Source organism: Cupressus sempervirens, chromosome 7 (genome assembly GCF_028749045.1).
Source record: "Cupressus sempervirens isolate cs-2001-9-10 chromosome 7, ASM2874904v1, whole genome shotgun sequence".
Lineage (NCBI taxonomy): Eukaryota > Viridiplantae > Streptophyta > Pinopsida > Cupressales > Cupressaceae > Cupressus > Cupressus sempervirens.
This window is the reverse complement of record NC_143124.1, coordinates 566,272,687-566,290,531: the sequence shown is the minus strand read 5'-3', so window position 1 is coordinate 566,290,531 and position 17,845 is coordinate 566,272,687. Positions and strand designations below refer to the sequence as shown.

Below are 17,845 nucleotides of genomic sequence, written 5' to 3'. Positions count from 1 at the left end.
TATCATTCATGATCAACTTATTAGTTTGCATACCAATTGTTTGACAAAATGTCAATTGCCTGTAGGTTCTCTTTTTGGCATAAATAATGTTATAATTTTGCATACCAAGTGTTTGTGTTAATACCACTTGGCTATAAGTGCATTAACGCCATCATAGGTTGCATCCAAAGTGTTTGTCATAATTACTATTTGTTGTGACAGCATATTGCAAGTAGTTTTTAGTTATATATATGCATTGAATATTGTCAAAATAAGTTGCACGTTCATGTTAGGTCATTGTGTAGTCAATTTTGAGTCTTCTTGCAAAAGATTCTCATTGATGCAAATTGAAGAAGAGTCATTAAAGCAAACTGAAATACTATATCAGTCATATGACCCTTGCATGTGAGTTGTTTGACAAAATTTCTTGAGCCTTCAATCAGAAGTTTTCAATCAGATTTGAGCAGGGTTACCACAGAAGATCTTTGTACACATCCAATTTAGTAATGGTACTGCTCATTTTGGGAGACTTGAAGAAAACAACATGGAGATCTTAATGCAGAAACTTAGCATTTTTTGTAAAGCTTTCTAAAGCAATTAGTCCTAGAAATATTATTTTTGGCTGGGAATATTGTCCTCCTGATTGGATTAGAAAGTATTGACTTTCAATGGGGGTACCTAACAAACAAGTTAGATACTTTGGTATTCCCTTTGATATGGCTCTCTCCTGGAAAGATATGTGGGAACGGATTATAGGAAATTTTGATAAAAAACTTGATAAACAGAATAGAGGCTATTTCTCTCTTTCCAATAAAATAAAAATTTGTCGAAAAATCCTTTCACCTTATCACCTCTACTTTTCCTCTGAGTGGCTACTTCCAGTTATCAAGTTGATTATATTCAGAAAATTATCAGACAAGTTCTTCAGTTCGATGGCAAAGGAAAGAAAGAGAAACATGCAATAAAGGGGGTTTGGTGTTGTCTTGATAAATCAGTGTGTGGTCTCAGTTTGAAAATCTTGAGAAAACATGGAGTGTCATTAGTTGTTAAGTGGATCATATAAACCTTAATTGGGAATAAATATTTAAAACTCTTGCTAAGGAACAACATTCAGAGAGCAATTCAAAACATGCTAGATCTTGGAAGTATCTTCAACTATTTGACTTATTGTTTGGCAAGTTACCTGTTCCCCTGCTGGTTCCAATGGCTTTAAAAGTATATGGAAAGCCTGGGAGCAAGGTAAAGGTTGTGAATTTTCATAAAGAAGACAATAATATTTTCCCTCCAGATCTATCAGGTCCAGCTTATACAATAAAGAGAGGCCCCTTTCTCTGTTGCAAGGATGCTCTGCTGAAGCCATAAAGAGTTTTGACAATGAACCGGTTGAAAATATGAGCTTCTCTAAGTACAGATTTTACCTCCTACAAGCCCAGTGGAAAATTTAATCTATTCTTAGGAAATTTGTCAAATGATTATCTTATTTGTTCAACCTAGCAATGTTGTTGATATGCTTGTTAACAGTAAGTGGTGTGATGGAAATGGATTTCAGAAAGTAAACTCAAAGGCAATTTATTGCTCTTTGGTTAAATCCTGGGATGTGATTAGGCACCTTAAGGTCTGTTGGAATCTTAGCTTGATGCAGTATAGGGCAGGATAATCCCCAAAGGAGATATCCTAGCCCCCAGCAATTAACCATACAGCGGAATATAAACAATAACACAGAGATTAAGATCCACAACAGTGCCAATTCTCGTAATAGAATCATAAGATTTTCATCCAACATACCCGGTTGTAAGGCCTTCTGAGTTACAGCCAAGCACAAAGCAATTACAATAGTAATTTTGCAAGATCTCGCAACATCCAACTCCTAGCTAGCCCAAATCCACACTCTGGTAGAAAACCCCAAGAAGAATCTAAGCTTGTGCTCGCAAGCCACCAAGCAACCTTCTTGTTCTCCAAGCCACACTTAGCGACTAGCTCTACTCAAACGTTGCTCCTCTCAGCTGATCCATCTTCTCCATGCTGGATGATATGACTCTAGATTCCACAAGACCCTCTACTTATAACCAACTAAGCCACAAGTCGGCCTACAATGGCTATTAAATACCAAATGCCTTAGAAGGCTTACAAGACCCATTAAATATGCATAAGACAAATAAACAAGACCCATATAGGCCCACACAAACTCCCACGATCGCTCTACATCATGATCACACTCTCACGCTTAGATGCACCAAGACGATCAATCGAATCTGCAAGAACTTAGTTCGGCAAGCCCAAACTGTCGAGCGTCAGCAACCACTAGCCAAGCATGACCGAGCTCCCACAAGCATTGTCGAGTTCCTTCAAGTGTCGAGCAATACAGTATAAGCCAAGCAACACTGTAGATGTCGAGCAAATCTTCAGCAACCGAGCAATACTACACCCAAGAACTTGTAATGTCCCCTTCTCCACACTAGAGCTTATGGTGCCTTGTTGGTCTATCTTTCCATCCGAATAGGCTAACGGCATTTATTTTGAGGATGCCAGCCAGTCGCAAGAGTCTATTTGGTTTTGTTGGGGAGATATTTAAGTGGGAACTTCCTAAAGTTAAGTCACTTTATTTTATAAAGTTGATTTATAAAGTTATCATTTAAAGTCACTTCCTGACAAAAGTAACTTAAATGACTAAAAAACAAATTTGGCTTTTATCCCACATTGCTTAGTTATTCGCATCTTCCCTCACATCGAGGTTATAAAAGCAAGGAGCTACATTGATATTTACAACTATGAAATATATCAACATATTGTTATGAAATCGGTTGCTTGAATGTAACTGGCTATCTTAAGGACAAAACCCCTTAAGACATTGGGAGATTGGACGTAGCCCCAGAAGCTCTCACAAGTGTTCAAATAGGTTCTGACATATAGTGGCAGTATTAAACTCTTGCTTCCAATCGAATCAGCTAGACAGAAGTACGTGTTATAATAAAAGTTATTAAGAGTTTTCCTTATATTGACTAGGAATATATATAGTTTAAACTCCTACGCAGTTGTTAGAGCAAGAGGAAGTTGCGTGGAATTGGGTGTGGAAGTAAGGTGGACAGCATTAACATCAATAGCAGCACGGGGTCGGGTCATTGTGACAGCAATTTGAAGTGGCACTACAATATGCATCTGTGAAGAGTGAGCATAAGTGCGGATGTGAAGCTAGCAGCAGTGGACAGAAGTGCAGGCAAGAAGGACTTTAGTAGCAGTCAGGGGTGGAGTTGCCTTCACTGTCGGCCACTCTAGGTCACAATAGCAACAGCAACAGTTGCAGATAGGTATACATCTGCGGCCACCAGTCTAACCATCAACGCATTCAGCATATAGGAGAGCCATTAACAATGAAGAGACATAGCTAGGTTGAGGACACCACAAATCGGAGTTGCCACAGAGGGACGAGCTCACAGGTCCAAGCATGGTAATCTTCAGTAGGGTCAGAGTTGGTACCCTCAAAATGTATGCATTTGAAGTGTCACGAACATAATCAAACCAACCTACAAGGCATCCGCATTATTCCAGGTTCCATTGTTTCCTTGTCTTGTGATTGGAAGTCTATGTTTTAAATCATGTGTAAGGCTATGTGATTACGTTCAGTACTCTTTACTTCACATTCAACAACAGTCCACTAGTGGAACTAAATATGATGTAATTATTTTAAGTACTATTTCATTGCAAGTGTTTTTCACATTATATAAAACTCCTTTAGCCATATTTGCTGCATTACTGGAGTCGGAATATTTTAGTGGTATCAGAGCCACAAGGCCTACCGACTTGGGGGTAAAGTTTGAGTTACAGGTTGGTTTAAACAGGGACAATGTCAAATAGGCATGAATAGGAAGCCTTATAAATTTAGTCACATCCGACCTGAACAGGCAGGATCTTTAGATCAGATTGACATTGAGGACAATTATACAATTGATGAGGAGTTAACATTTGGGACAAGCTTACAAGTTGAACAGGGTAAACAGGTTGAACAGGTACAGGACACTCAAATGGCTCATTATGAGAATGAACAAGAACACGAAGTGAGGGAAACCTTGCAGGCTATTAGAGATGGACAAAATAACATTACTACTGCACTTCAACAACTTATAGGTGTTATGCAACAGCTAGCTCCAACTCACAGGAGAGCACCGAGTCATCACAGTGGAGGTGGTAGTGTGGCAGGATCACCCCGAGCTACTAGGGCCCCCACACAGAACACTGACAGGCCACTAATGCTCGTTTTTGCTGAGAATAATGCCAAGGAGGAAGTAGCACAACCCGCAACACCAAGCTTACTTCCAGAGAATGTCATGGCCATGTACGATGAATGGGATCTGTTCCCTGGCCAGATTAAACAGAATCTGACTTTTGTTCAATACATGAATCAGAAAAGGAAGACAGAAAGACCTCGGCACGACAGGAGGCCTACGGCACAAAATAGGAATTTGAAGCACGCCATGAACAAATAATCTCTCCCCATTTTTTCTGGCAGCAGTAAGGCATCCACGAGACTTGGATTCACAAGTTAGATACCTACCTAACACTTAGGCCCATGTCAAGATAGAAGCCATTAGATTTGCCGCAATGCATTTAGAGGGAGCAGCATATGATTGGTGGCATCATGTGCTAGTCACCCAAGATCATAGTCTCATTACGTCTTACGAGACTCTTAGCTCTAAGCTGATCACCCGTTTTGACAAGAAGGACATTGAGGTCTGCTACATTGATTTGGCGCAGTTCCGATAGGGTGGATCTCTAGATGACTTCATTGATTAGTTTCAATGGATTTCGGTGATGGTCTGGATATGTCAGAACAGCGTAAGTTAATGTTGTTCATTGAGGGTTTACAGGACAGATATAGAGGTTTGGTCAAGGCCCTTAAACCAAACACCTTGGATGATGCTATTAAGATCCCACATGATCTAGATTCACCTTCTTCGATACTACAGCCTCCTAAGAAACCTTATAAGGGGTCTACTTCGTTCCAAAAGAACAAGAACAAGCATAAGGCTACCCCTCCCAGGTTGGACTTTGAGACACCGAATGGACTCAGGAGGAAGAAGCTATGTTTCACTTGCAAGGAGCCATGGACACCGGATCACAAATGCCTTGGCAAAGGCAAAATACATTATGTCGAGGTACTCTCAGAAGAGGAGGATGAGCAGTAAGAGGGAAGCAATGTTGATGACAGCGATGAGGAAGAAAGTGAGAAGCAACCACCTAGAGAGACAAAGAAGGGATCCACTCCATGACAATCTCCTATCATAGCTTCCCTTTCCAGTGATCCCACAGGTCACCCCTTTTGCTTGAAGGGTGTAGTTAGAGGACAGCGTATTGTGTCTTTTAGATACCGGTGCATCACATAACTTCATAAGCACGCGCTAGGTTTCAAAGAGAAAGTTGCAGATTGATGACATACCCGAGTTTGAGATTACAACAGCAGGAGGTGAGAGATTAAGGTGCACAGGGAAAGTGTCAAGACTTCCAATTCACTTTGATGACTTTCTTCTTGAGGCAGATTTTTATGTGGTCGATTTGGATGGATTAGATGCCATGTTGGGGAGACCGTGGTTGCAGACTGTTGGCACGTATAAAGTTGATCATGATAAGATGCAGCTGGAATTCTTACAGGATGGCTGACCGATGATCCTCAAGGCTATGCTAGAGGGTGAACCCAGGTTGATTTCAGCCCACAAGATGGAGGCTATTATGAGGCATGATGATATGGAGTGGGCAGCACACTATTTCATTTCCTCTAAGGCTACTTTAGACTCAAGGCAATAGATTCATATTGACATTCAGCCGATGTTTGATAAGCACGAGAGGGTTTTTGAGGACATACCTGCAGGCATTCCCCCAGATAGAGGATTTGAGCATATCATTGAGTTAGAAGAGGGCGTCAAACCCTTCATCACTACATCTTATCATCATCCCAGGCACTATAAAGAGGAAAAAGAAAGGACAATTAAGGAACTCTTAGACATAGGACACATCAGACCTAGCTCCAGTTCCTTTGTTTCTTCAGTTGTTTTGGTGATGAAGAAAGATAGCTCTCTTAGCATGTGTATTGATTACCATTCTCTCAACAAGAGGACCATCAAGAACAAGTACCCCATTCCTTGCATTGATGAGTTACTAGATGAACTACATGGGGCAGTTTATTTCTCGAAGATAGGCCTTAGATCTAGATACCATTAGATACAGGTTCGCGAGGAGGATGTGCACAAGACAGCTTTCTGATGTCAATATGGACACTATGAGTTCTTGGTTATGCTATTTGGGCTCACCAATGTGCCAGCTACATTTCAGTCATGTATGAACCATATTTTTAGGAAACAGATGTGCAAGAGCATGTTAGTATTTTTTGATGATATCCTGGTTTTCAGCAAAACTTGGGAAGACATCTGCAGCACTTAGATGAGGTACTTAGTATTATGGAGGAGCACTCATTGTTTACAAAGGAGTCAAATTGTGAGTTCGGATTGACTGAGATTCTTTACCTTGGTCACGTGATTGGTGCTGATGAGGTGAAGGTACACCAGGAAAAGATACAGGCTATCCTAGATTGGCCACCTCTGAGGAACGTATCAGATTTGAGAGGCTTCCTCGGTCTTTGATCTTATTATAGGAGGTTCACTACAAGATTCTCTCAGAGAGCAACTCCCCTCACCAATCTCACACGTAAAAGGGCATTCAGGTGGACCGATGATGTAGAGGTGACCTTTGATAAGCTCAAGAAGGGGATGAGCACATGCCCAGTTTTGGCACTTCCCAATTTCTCTCACCCTTTTGTCCTAAAGTGTGATGCTTCAAGGAGAGGAAATGGCGTAGTTTTGATGCAGGATAGGCATCTAATAGCTTATGAGAGCAAGAAACTCAAGGAAGGTGAGAGATTGTACTCCACCTATGACAAGGAAATGTTAGCCATTATGCACGCTTTAGCCAAGTTTAGACAGTACTTGGTGGGTGGCAAATTTACAGTTAAGACAAATCACAACAGCTTGCGATACTTTTTAGAACAAAAGGATCTTAATGAAAGACAACAAAAGTGGGTTAGTATGATTCAGGCCTATGATTTTGACATCGAGTATGTCAAAGGTAAGAACAATATAGTTGCTGATGCGCTTTCCAGGAGACCTTCAGTAGTAGAGTGTTGTACTATTTCCGAGATTTCAACAAATTGGAAGTCTCAATTGTTGGTTGAGTATTCTCAAGCGTGTCAAATCATGGATGGGTAGCTCCAAGGCAGCAGGTATAAGGTGATTGATGATGTGATTTTTTATAAGGATAGGATCTATCTCATACCAAAGTCTAAGCTCAAGGAAAAAATTATAGACTCTTCATGATGCACAATCAGCCGGACACCCAAGTTTCTTCAAAACCTATAGGCAGGTCAAGGAAAGATTTTCATGAAAGGGCCTCAAGGATGATGTCCTTCAACATGTCAAAGAATGTCAAACTTGTTAGCAGAACAAATCAGAGCACGAGTTTCCAGCTGGATTATTACAGCCTCTTCCTATTCCAACACAGAAATGGGAGAGTATCTCCATGGACTTCGTTACAGGATTACCGAGAGTGCAGGGCAAAGACTCTATTTTCGTGGTTGTGGATAGATTGACTAAGTTTGCTCACTTTTTTGCTATACCAGTAGATTGGTTAGCCTCTCAAGTAGTCGAGTTATTTTTTCGAGAGGTTTTTCGTCTACATGGTCTCCCTCGAACCATTGTGAGCGACAAAGATAGCAAATTTCTCAGCACTTTCTGGCAGGAACTATTCAGATTGGCAGGTAAGGAGTTGACACCCAACGCAAGTTACCATCTACAAACGGACAAGCAGACTGAGATAGTAAACAAATGTGTGGAAGGTTATCTCCGAAACTATGTATCGAGACAGTAGAGAGCTTGGATTAAATGGTTATATCTAGGGGAGCATGCTACAACTACTCCTACCACATGTCCATCCGAATGAGACTCCATTTCGAGCTCTCTATGGCAGCGAACCACTATCGTTCGTAGATCTAGCATTACAAGACAGCAAGGACCACTGGCTGGAGATTGGATACAGGATCAGCAAGACATTCTCAAATCTCTTCGCAAGAACATTCTATAGGCTCAGAATCAGCAAAAAATGTATATTGATCGTCGTCGAACAAAGAAGAGTTTTGAGTTGGGTGACATGGTTTACCTTCACCTCCAACCCTTCAAGCAAAGCTCCTTGAAGAAGAGTGGGTCTGAAAAAATTCAGCCTAGATTTTATGGTCCCTATCGCATTACTCTAAGGGTTGGGGAGGTTGCTTATGAGCTGGACTTGCCAAATGACTCCAGAATTCAAAACGTTTCCATGTTTCTTGCCTCAAGAAAGCAGTTGGTCAGCATGTAGTACCCTCCATTGGATTGCCCCCACTCGATGTGGACTTGGAAGCTAGTATTGGTCCCAGCAGAGGTGATTGAGATCCAAGAAAGGAAATTGCACAACAGGTCCATTAGGGAGTCTCTAATTCGCTAGAAGGATTTGCCATATGAAGATGCCATTTGGGAGGGCAAATCGATTCTGCGGCATTCGGCATTGAGATTGCTTGAGGGCAAGCTATCCCGGGAAGGGAGGACTGTAACGTCCCCTTCTTCGCACTAGACCTTATGGCGCCTTGTTGGTCTATCTTTCCATCTGGATAGGCTAACGGCATTTATTTTGAAGATGTTAGCCACTCACAGGAGTCTATTTGGTTTGATGAGGAGATATTTAAGTGGGAACTTCCTAAAGTTAAGTAACTTTATTTTATAAAGTTACCTTATCATTTAAAGTCACTTCATGACAAAAGTAACTTAAGTGATTAAAAGACGAAATTGGCTTTTATCCTACATTGCTTAGTTATTCGCATCTTCCCTCACATCGAGGTTATAAAAGCAAGGAGCTACACTGGGATTTACAACTATGAAATATACCAACATATTGTTATGAAATCGGTTGCTTGAATGTGACTAGCTATCTTAAGGACAAAACCCCTTAAGACATTGGGAGACTGGACATAGCCCCAGAAGCTATCACAAATGTTCAAATAGGTTCAAACATATAGTGGCAGTATTAAACTCTTGCTTCCAATCGAATCAGCTGGACAGAAGTAAGTGTTACAACAAACATTATTAGAAGTTTTCCTTATATTGACTGGGAATATATATAGTTTAAACTCCTACGCAATTGTTAGAGCAAGAGGAAGTTGTGTGGTATTGGGTGTGGAAGGTGGACGGCATTAACATCAATAGCAGCACGGGGTCAAGTCACTGTGATAGCAGTTTGAGGTGGCACTGCAATCTGCACCCGTGAGGAGTAAGCATAAGTGTGGACGTGAAGCTAGCAACAGTGGACAAAAATGCAGGCGAGAAGGACTTTAGCAGCAGTCAGGGGTGGAGTTGTCTTCACTGCCAGCCACTTCAGGTCATGATGGCAACAACAATAGTTGCAGACGGGTATACATCTACAGCCACCAGTGTAACCATCAATGCATTTAGCATACAGGAGAGTCGTTAACAGTGAGGAGACATAGCTACGTCGAGGACACCACAAATCAGGGTCACCACAAAGGGACGAGGAAGTCACGGGTCCAGGCATGGTAATCTCTAGTACGGTCAAAGATGGTACCCTCAGAACATATGAATTTAAAGTGTCACGAATGTAATCAAAACAACCTACAGGGCATCCACATTATTCCAGGTTCCATTGTTTCCTTGTTTTGTGATTGGAAGTCTATGTTTTAAATCATGTATAAGGCTATGTAACAACGTTCAGTACTCTTTACTTCGCATTCAACAACAGTCCATTAGTGGAACTAATCACGTTCAGTACTCTTTACTTCACATTCAACAACAATCCATTAGTGGAACTAAATATGATGTAATTATTTTAAGTATTGTTTCATTGCAAGTGTTTTTCACATCATATAAAACTACTTTAGCCATATTTGCTGCATTACTAGAGTTTGAATATTTCAGAACTTCCCAATAATGACTGAACACTAAAACTCCTTTAGCCATATTTGCTGCATTACTAGAGTTTGAACAATAATGACTGAACACCAGTACTACGACCGAGTTCTACAACTCCAAGGTCCAACCACTTCACCGTGTAGGATTGCCAACTACTCTAGGATGCTCCTGCATCAGGCACCTTAGGTGCGAAAAGATGTTCTCAGTAGCTGGAAGAACATCATATGGGATTCAACACATAAATCCCAAACTAGTTTTTCACATACATGTCCTTAGGTCTTCAACTTGCACACTCTTTCCCTTGTTCCATTTCTACTTCATTACATCTTTCTTTTGTGTTCCATAGGTGTGTTTTCCACTCTAATCTCTAACCCTCTCAGAATCCTTCAACTCAACTCGACTACCAATACTCAAGTTCCTCCTACCAAATTCTTCATTCTACAAAGGAATCAAGGATTGCTTCCTGCCACCTTTCTCAACAATAATCACATTCTTGACACAATCATGCATAGCCCTTCAATCATAGTGCCAAAGTCTACTAAGCAATATGGGACAACTACTCATGTCCACAATATCACACAACACTTGATCCTTATACTATCCAATCTGGAAATCAACAAGACGTTGTTCCCTCACTTCCAAAGCATGTTCATGTTTTAACCAACCAATCCTATAAGGACAAGGATGTCTCACTCTCTTCAAACCAAGTTTCTAAACCATCTCCTCAGCAACAAGGTTATCCATACTACCACCATCCACAACCACATTGCAGATTTTACCACCAGACTTGCAATGAGTCCTGAACAAATTACTCCTTTGACAAGGTTCCAGTGCCTTCTTACCAAACAGTACTCGCCAAGCCAGCAAGTTCTCTCCTTCCTACTCAAGTTCACTGACACGGTCCTCAACTTCATTCACCACAGCAACTTTCCTATCACCAGCCCTTTGGGAACACTCAAAAGATTTCTAACCCTTAAATGCACCTCTACCTGTCCTTTGGTTAATCTTCAGCAATTTGTTTATCCTTTGCCAAGTGATCCTACTTTTCCTTTCCACAAAAACTACCTTGATTTCACCTCTTCAACTTATCTTCTAACCTCATAGCATACTGATAAGCATCCTCAATAGAAGCAAAATTCAGCATACCAATCTCATCCTGAATATTGAATCTCAAGCCATTAATGTACCGAGACACCTTCTCCTTAGAAAGTTCTCTATGCCCAGGCCAAATAGTCAACTTGTAGAACTCCTCGATAAAATCTTTCACAGCTAAATCCCTTTGTTTTAGATTTTGTAACCTCTTAAACAATTCAAGTTCATAATCAGCAGGTATGAACTTAGCCTTCAATTTTGTCACCATCAACCTCCAATGAGTAATCTTTATTTCACCTTCCTCTTCTCTATCTCTTTGCAATTCTTTTCAAGAAAGAGCAGCATGTCCTTTCAACTTAGTTTGTGCCAACCTCACTCTGAGGGGATCTCCAATATCCTCCAACTCAAAGTAGTCTTCTAATTCACCAACCCAATCAATCAGGTCTTCAGGATTCAAAGTACTCGAGAAATTAGAAATATCCATTTTGTGCTTTAGCTTCAACCAAGTGTCATATTTATCTGGCCGGCCAACTCTGTCTTCCATAGATATCTCCACACGATCGGTTCTATCTTCACCACTCAATCCAGCAACCTCGAAGTCTTCAGAGACTTCCTCATAACCATCTTCAATACCCACATGCCGAGGTACACCAGCTATAGCCCTCATGATCTCATTCTTCATCAACTCCATCTCAAATCTAAAATCTATTTTAACCTTCTCTGACATCCTTGCTTGCATAGCATCACAGAGTTCTTCAATCGCCCTAGGGTCCAATCTTCTCAAAGGCATCTTCCAAAATCTTCGCAAACCCTCTGCAACAAATCCACAAAATCAACCAAATCCAACCTCACTTTGACAATCTTCACCTTGGGTCTTGGTGCAAACTACCTCAACTTTGGCGATCTGTCTACACTCAAGAAAACTTTCTCTAATACCATCTGATGTAGTACAGGGCAGGAGAATCCTCAAAGGAGATGTCCTAGCCCCCAGCAATTAACCATATAGTGGAATATAAACAATAACACAGAGATTAAGACCCACATCAATGCCAATTCTCATAATAAAATCATAAGATTTTCATCCAACATACCCGGTTGTAAGACCTTCCCGGTTACGGCCAAGTACAAAGCAATTACAATAGTAATTCTACATGATCTCACAAGATCCAACTCCTAGCTAGCCCAAATCCACACTCTAGTAGAAAACCTCAAGAAGAATCTAAGCTTGTGTTCGCAAGCCACTAAGCAACCTTTTTGTTCTCCAAACAACCTTCTTGTTCTCCAAGCCACACTTAGCTACTACTTCTACTCAAACTTCACTCCTCTCAACTACTCCATCTTCTCCATGCAGTCTGATATGACTCTAGACTCCACAGGACCCTCTACTTATACCCAACTAAGCCACAAGTAAGCCTAGTAAGTTACAAATTAAATAAACCTCATATTAAATACATATTCAAGCCACAAGCCAGCGTGCTACAGCTATTAAATAACAAAAGGCTTACAACACCCATTAAATACACATAGGACAAATAAACAAGACCCAAGTAGGCCCACACAAACTCCAACGATTGTTCCACGTCACGATCACACTCACGCATTAAATGAAATGCAGCAAGATGATTGATCAAATCTGCGAAAACTTCATTCAGCAAGCCCAAAATGCCAAGCACCAGCAACCACCAGCCAAGCACGACCGACCTCCCACAAGCATTGCCGAGTTCCTTCAAATGCCGAGCAATACAGTATAACTGGAAAAATAGTGTAGATGTTGATAAAACCTTCAGCAACCAAGCTCCTCGGCCAATACTACACCCAAGAACTGCCCAATAATGACTAAGCATCAGTCCTTCTATGACCAAGTTCTCCAACTCCAAGGTCCAACCGCTTCACCATGCAGGATTGCCAACTACCCTAGGATGCTCCTACATTATAGCTTTCTTCGAGCCGGTGGTCTAATATTTTTATTTTTATTTTAAATCTTAGGTCTAATATTGTGGAGCACCAAAAAGCTTGCTATAGGTTGCTGCTTGTACTGAATAAGTTGTATTGATCTGCTCCCCTCTAATCTGTGCTTCTGCCCTATCTGTAAGGTCCCTGAGACCGTGAAACATATCTTTATTTATTGTTTTTATGCTAGAGAGATTTGGCTTTTATTCTTTGCTGATGTAGGGGGGTTATGGTTATAGGGGCAACTTGAATTGGCACGAGACTCCTTTTGGCCAAGAGAAAACGAATTGGGTAAACCTTTTGCTTATTCTTTCCATCAAAATTTTGTGGTACTTATGGAAAGTGAGAAACAAAAATTGGTTCCAGGTCTAGAGGAGGGAGCTTTATGAGTCAAATTTTATGATATTTTTGTGCAGGTGACTAACCTTGGAGGAGAGATCTCTTTCACAAGCTACTGGACGAGGAACAATTGGAAATAAATAGATCTGAGGTCAGGCATGATAGACATTGGTCCTATGCTACAGAGAATAATGAGCTTTTCTGAAGAATTATCTGGCTTTTCAAACGAGCTATAGCAAAATGTATTATCATGAGAATTAGGAAAATAATTTAGAACTTCAGGATGATCGGGTCTTGCATCATAATGACAATACACTTGAAGTTGTAAGGTCCAATGATAACATTTCAGAGATTGACCCACCTATTGGGTAGAATAACTTTGACACGTATAATGAAAGTTAATAAATTTGACCTAGCTATTGAGTGGAATAAATTTGATATTTACGTAAAAAAATGCAATTTTTAAAGACCTATCTCTAAGAGATGCTGGTACAGTGTAATATCTACTGGCATTTGTGTTTTTGTATATCTGCTGGCTACTGTGTTATATACTTACTGCTCTTCTTTCATTTTCCCTGCAAACTCTGCGCTTGATGGCCTTGCTTAGCTTTTTCGATATATGTCATAATGTGTACGAACTAGTATGACCCAACTCTGCATTTGTAGCTGACTTTGTATCTCTTTTTCAGAGACCCTGCAAGGTCTATGGTCTTGGTAATGTCTTGGTAAATCCTCTGAATCGCTTTTCCACCTGAAGTGACTGTATTTTGAATTTTTTTTATTTTGATAATCTACCATTAAAAAAGGCATAGATAAAACCATAGAGCCAATGCCTTTATTTTTCGAGATAAGTACAGAGATGGTCTAGAACAATATAAAACGCAACAAAACATGATTCGGCCGCATATAGATGTCCGAAAAAAAATCACCGAAACCTGACAACTGACTTACCTCGAGAATCTGCACAAATTGTGTTCTGCTGTCAATTAATGATAACGGTGAGAAACAATGGGCAGAGTTAACGGGAAAAAAATTAAAACTCTGCCAAAGCATTGTTTTTTCTTTAAATGAGACGAACCAAAACTAATCTCCCTTCGAGTGCTGCTTCAAACTATTATCCGCACAGCAATGGCTACTAGACTCATTTTCCGCATCCTTTTAAACAGAGATATAGGTTACGCGGTAAAATTTGTTTTCAAGCGTGGGGTGAGGAAAGTTTCCACTTGCCTGAAAGTTGATTTTTTCACAACTTTCCGTGAGAAAGTTGCTACAAAATACAGCCATTCAGCTTTATAGAAAAGTAACACGAACTCTTGGTCTGAATTACTCTACGAGATGATTAATGCAGCGCAATCGTGACTGGTTTAAATAAATCAAACGAGATAGAATGATTTGATGATCTTGAAATATATACACGCAGGAAAAGTAAGTGCGAAATCGTAATCGCAATACCTGCAATGATTTGGATTGTCGTTGCCAAAATCGATTTAAGTACCGCCCAAGTACTTCGTCTTTGTTGCAACCTGTATTGGAGCCAGACTATGCTGTGTTTTTCCCCGTGTGGAATATTTATAGGCTTTAAGATACACACGGTCTCCTGTATATTTTAATTTAACAAATGAACTTAGCTGCGGCACCCTAGCGTGCAATGTTTGGAGGTTAATTACAAAAAATTATGATATGTTTTTTTTATACAATTACGGTGTGTGGGAGGACATTTGTTAGATAGTTATAAAGGTGGAAATAGATGAAGATATATTAATATATATTAGTGCTTGTATCAAATAAGGTGCAATCGTCTAGTGATATAATGTTGTATTCTTAGAGATGTTTATAAATGTGACAAATAGAAAATGTTGAAATTAATAATTAAGAATAGAGTAAATGCACGAAACTCAATGCCACAATGTTTTATGACACTATTGTGACACACATTCAAAGACAAAAAAGTTTTTAAAACCATTTAGAATCTAGGTGCAAACAATAAAGTAAACTATTTACATTATAAGTTTACATTATTATAGATCTATGGAACTCCCTAGTTAAACTAGTATAGAAAGATGATGGTGCAAATCATTTTACTACCAATATTTTAATTGGTAAAGTGATTATGAAAATAAGATTCTCATATAATTTAGATTTAATGCAACTTTGTAAATGGTTGAACCCAAAATCATTTCTCTATCGTAATGATGTATCACAAAATATAACAAAAACTTTTATTTTAATTGTAACTAGAACATTATTATATAAAATTGTGTAATCAAATAAGAAACATCATTGTTATTAGTTCATAGATACTTATGCATTCGTTCGATGCAAATAGATTAAGTAATTCGACCAATAGTATTCCAGAATTTTTTGAACATATTTATTTGTTCTATGGTTATAAATTTATGCATTTTAAAATTATTAGAAAAGTTAATTATTTCAATTTCTATTGGTTGATATGAAAAATAGCAAGGAGAAAAGTATTTTTTATGATAAATAAATAGCTAAATTTTCCAAACTATATACTCCTACCTAAATTTTCCAAACTTTATACTCCTACATAAGTCAATGCACTGGATCTTTCTAGAAACCTCTGACTAGACTTAATTATCAAAATTTCATTTTTCTAATGGAAAGTCTTCTATAGAGACCAACAGATATGATCCAAACTTTTCCCTATTGGATCTATTCTTTCATCTAGTCTCTTACTCAATGACTTACATTTCCAAACACCAATTTTCGCTTACACTTAGGTGTGCCTTTCTTTCAGTTTAGATTTCGGATTTTTTATTCTAAATTTAGTTGACATTTTACCCTAGGGTTCAAGGCACTAGTAGCAACAAATGATATATTCTATCTTTTTCAGGGAGCTATGTTTTAGTTATCTCATGTGAGTTGGATTAGTGATGCAAGGTAGAATGTATAGTGACTACCATGATACTACAATTTTGAATTATTCTTTTATATTAGGAACGGTAAATTATTTATGTATATATGTAACATCTAAGATAACAGTCAAAGGGAGGGAGTCTAAAATATACTGCAAGAGGTGCTCCAAGGGTTGCAAAAACAACCAAAGTTGAATTTTAACAAAACTATAAGGAGGTAAAGGTTCATGATTTACAATAAGTTTGGTGATGATAATAGTACATACAAGCAAAAAGCACAGAATGAAGTTTGATATTGCCCACAATAATGTAGGGCATGTCCTATGAGCCATAGCTTCTATCATCAAAGAAGTTTATCATAGTGTTATAGAATTTAACACTAGGCCAAATGATACTACTCTGACACCTTCATCATATAAACTTGGAAGAGGTTCAAGACCAAAAGGCTTTTCCTTATAAACTTCTTGACCCATCCAATTTGTGTCAAATAGTAAGAAGGGGAACCACACAATCCATGTGAGTGCAGTTACAATAAGTAAACACAACATTGGAGAAGGGAGATCTCTGAAAGTACTAAATACATCCAATATGAATGTCTCTTGGGATCTTCATCAGCCTCATCATCATCTTCTTCATCAATTGGATCATGAACTTTTCCTCATGTTACCTTTTCCCTTGTTTTTGCTTCTACTTGAGCCTTTGACCATCTTTTTTGAGGGGTGGTTGCTACATTAAGAATGATAGTATACACTAAGATGATTATTGCTATAAAAAAATGCAAACTTTAGATTAGCGCAATTGACACCATGGGTCTCTGTTCTTGTGAACAAAAGAACTTTTTACCATTTATTGTAAGAACCACTTACAAATCCTAACACACTTTGTACTGCCATAAATAGTGAGAAAAAGGCATTGCCACTCCTAGTTCATCTCTGGTTTTTTCTTGCCAGAGGCAAAAAACATTTAAAAATATATATGGATAGAGTTTCAAGAGGTGCTAGAATTTAGTAAAATATTTCATTCATCAAATTAAAGTCCTTCATATAGCAAGAGAATATAATATAAAGTTCATGTATGGTCGCCTAGTTAAATTATTTCTTGTGGCTATTTGTGTAGAGGAAATTTTGCTCATGGAAACAATATATTGATAAGGGAATTGTTTTTATGATCATGTATCTAAATTGCAATGGATCTTGGTTCATGAAGCCCAACTAAAATTCCAATCATGAAACCAAGTGAAATTTAAAACTATGATGATAAATCATGTGTTTTCCTTACTCATATGAAGGTGGACTTGAAACTATTGCCAAATTCTGAAATAGGGTAATGACAGCAATATGAAATATTTATTCTTGTTTTATCAAAGAAAACACCTTGTCATGAATATAGTCTAAACCAGTCTTACAAAAAAATTACAAAAGCACAAGACTAGGGTATGTGGGTAGTTATATCTTCTAAACATGATTTCCTCTCCTTCAACATTGCAAAAAGAACAAGTTCCTAACCTTTTAGTCTCTGTATCCATTTATGCATTTAAACATACATCTTGTTTTGTTGTGACAACTGACACATGACCAAGTTTTGCATTCTTTCTATTCTCTTATATGTCAATGC

At 38.8% G+C, this 17,845-nt stretch overlaps 1 protein-coding gene across 2 annotated transcripts in view; it reads right to left on the bottom strand.

The window, feature by feature from the left end:
- The window catches only part of LOC149548017 (uncharacterized), an 86,707-nt gene extending 71,744 nt beyond the window's left edge, over positions 1 to 14,963 (bottom strand). Inside the window, exons 1-2 of one of the 2 annotated variants that reach the window (XM_089792037.1) lie at positions 14,805 to 14,963; positions 14,304 to 14,619 (exon numbers count right to left, since the gene is read on the bottom strand). In XM_089792037.1, the coding sequence (XP_089648163.1) occupies positions 14,304 to 14,405 (102 nt within the window). In that variant the 5' untranslated portion in view covers positions 14,406 to 14,619; positions 14,805 to 14,963. The remainder of the gene's footprint in view (positions 1 to 14,303; positions 14,620 to 14,804) is intronic. The other variant, XM_089792036.1, reaches the window with a different exon arrangement.
- Positions 14,964 to 17,845: the final 2,882 nt, after the last annotated feature.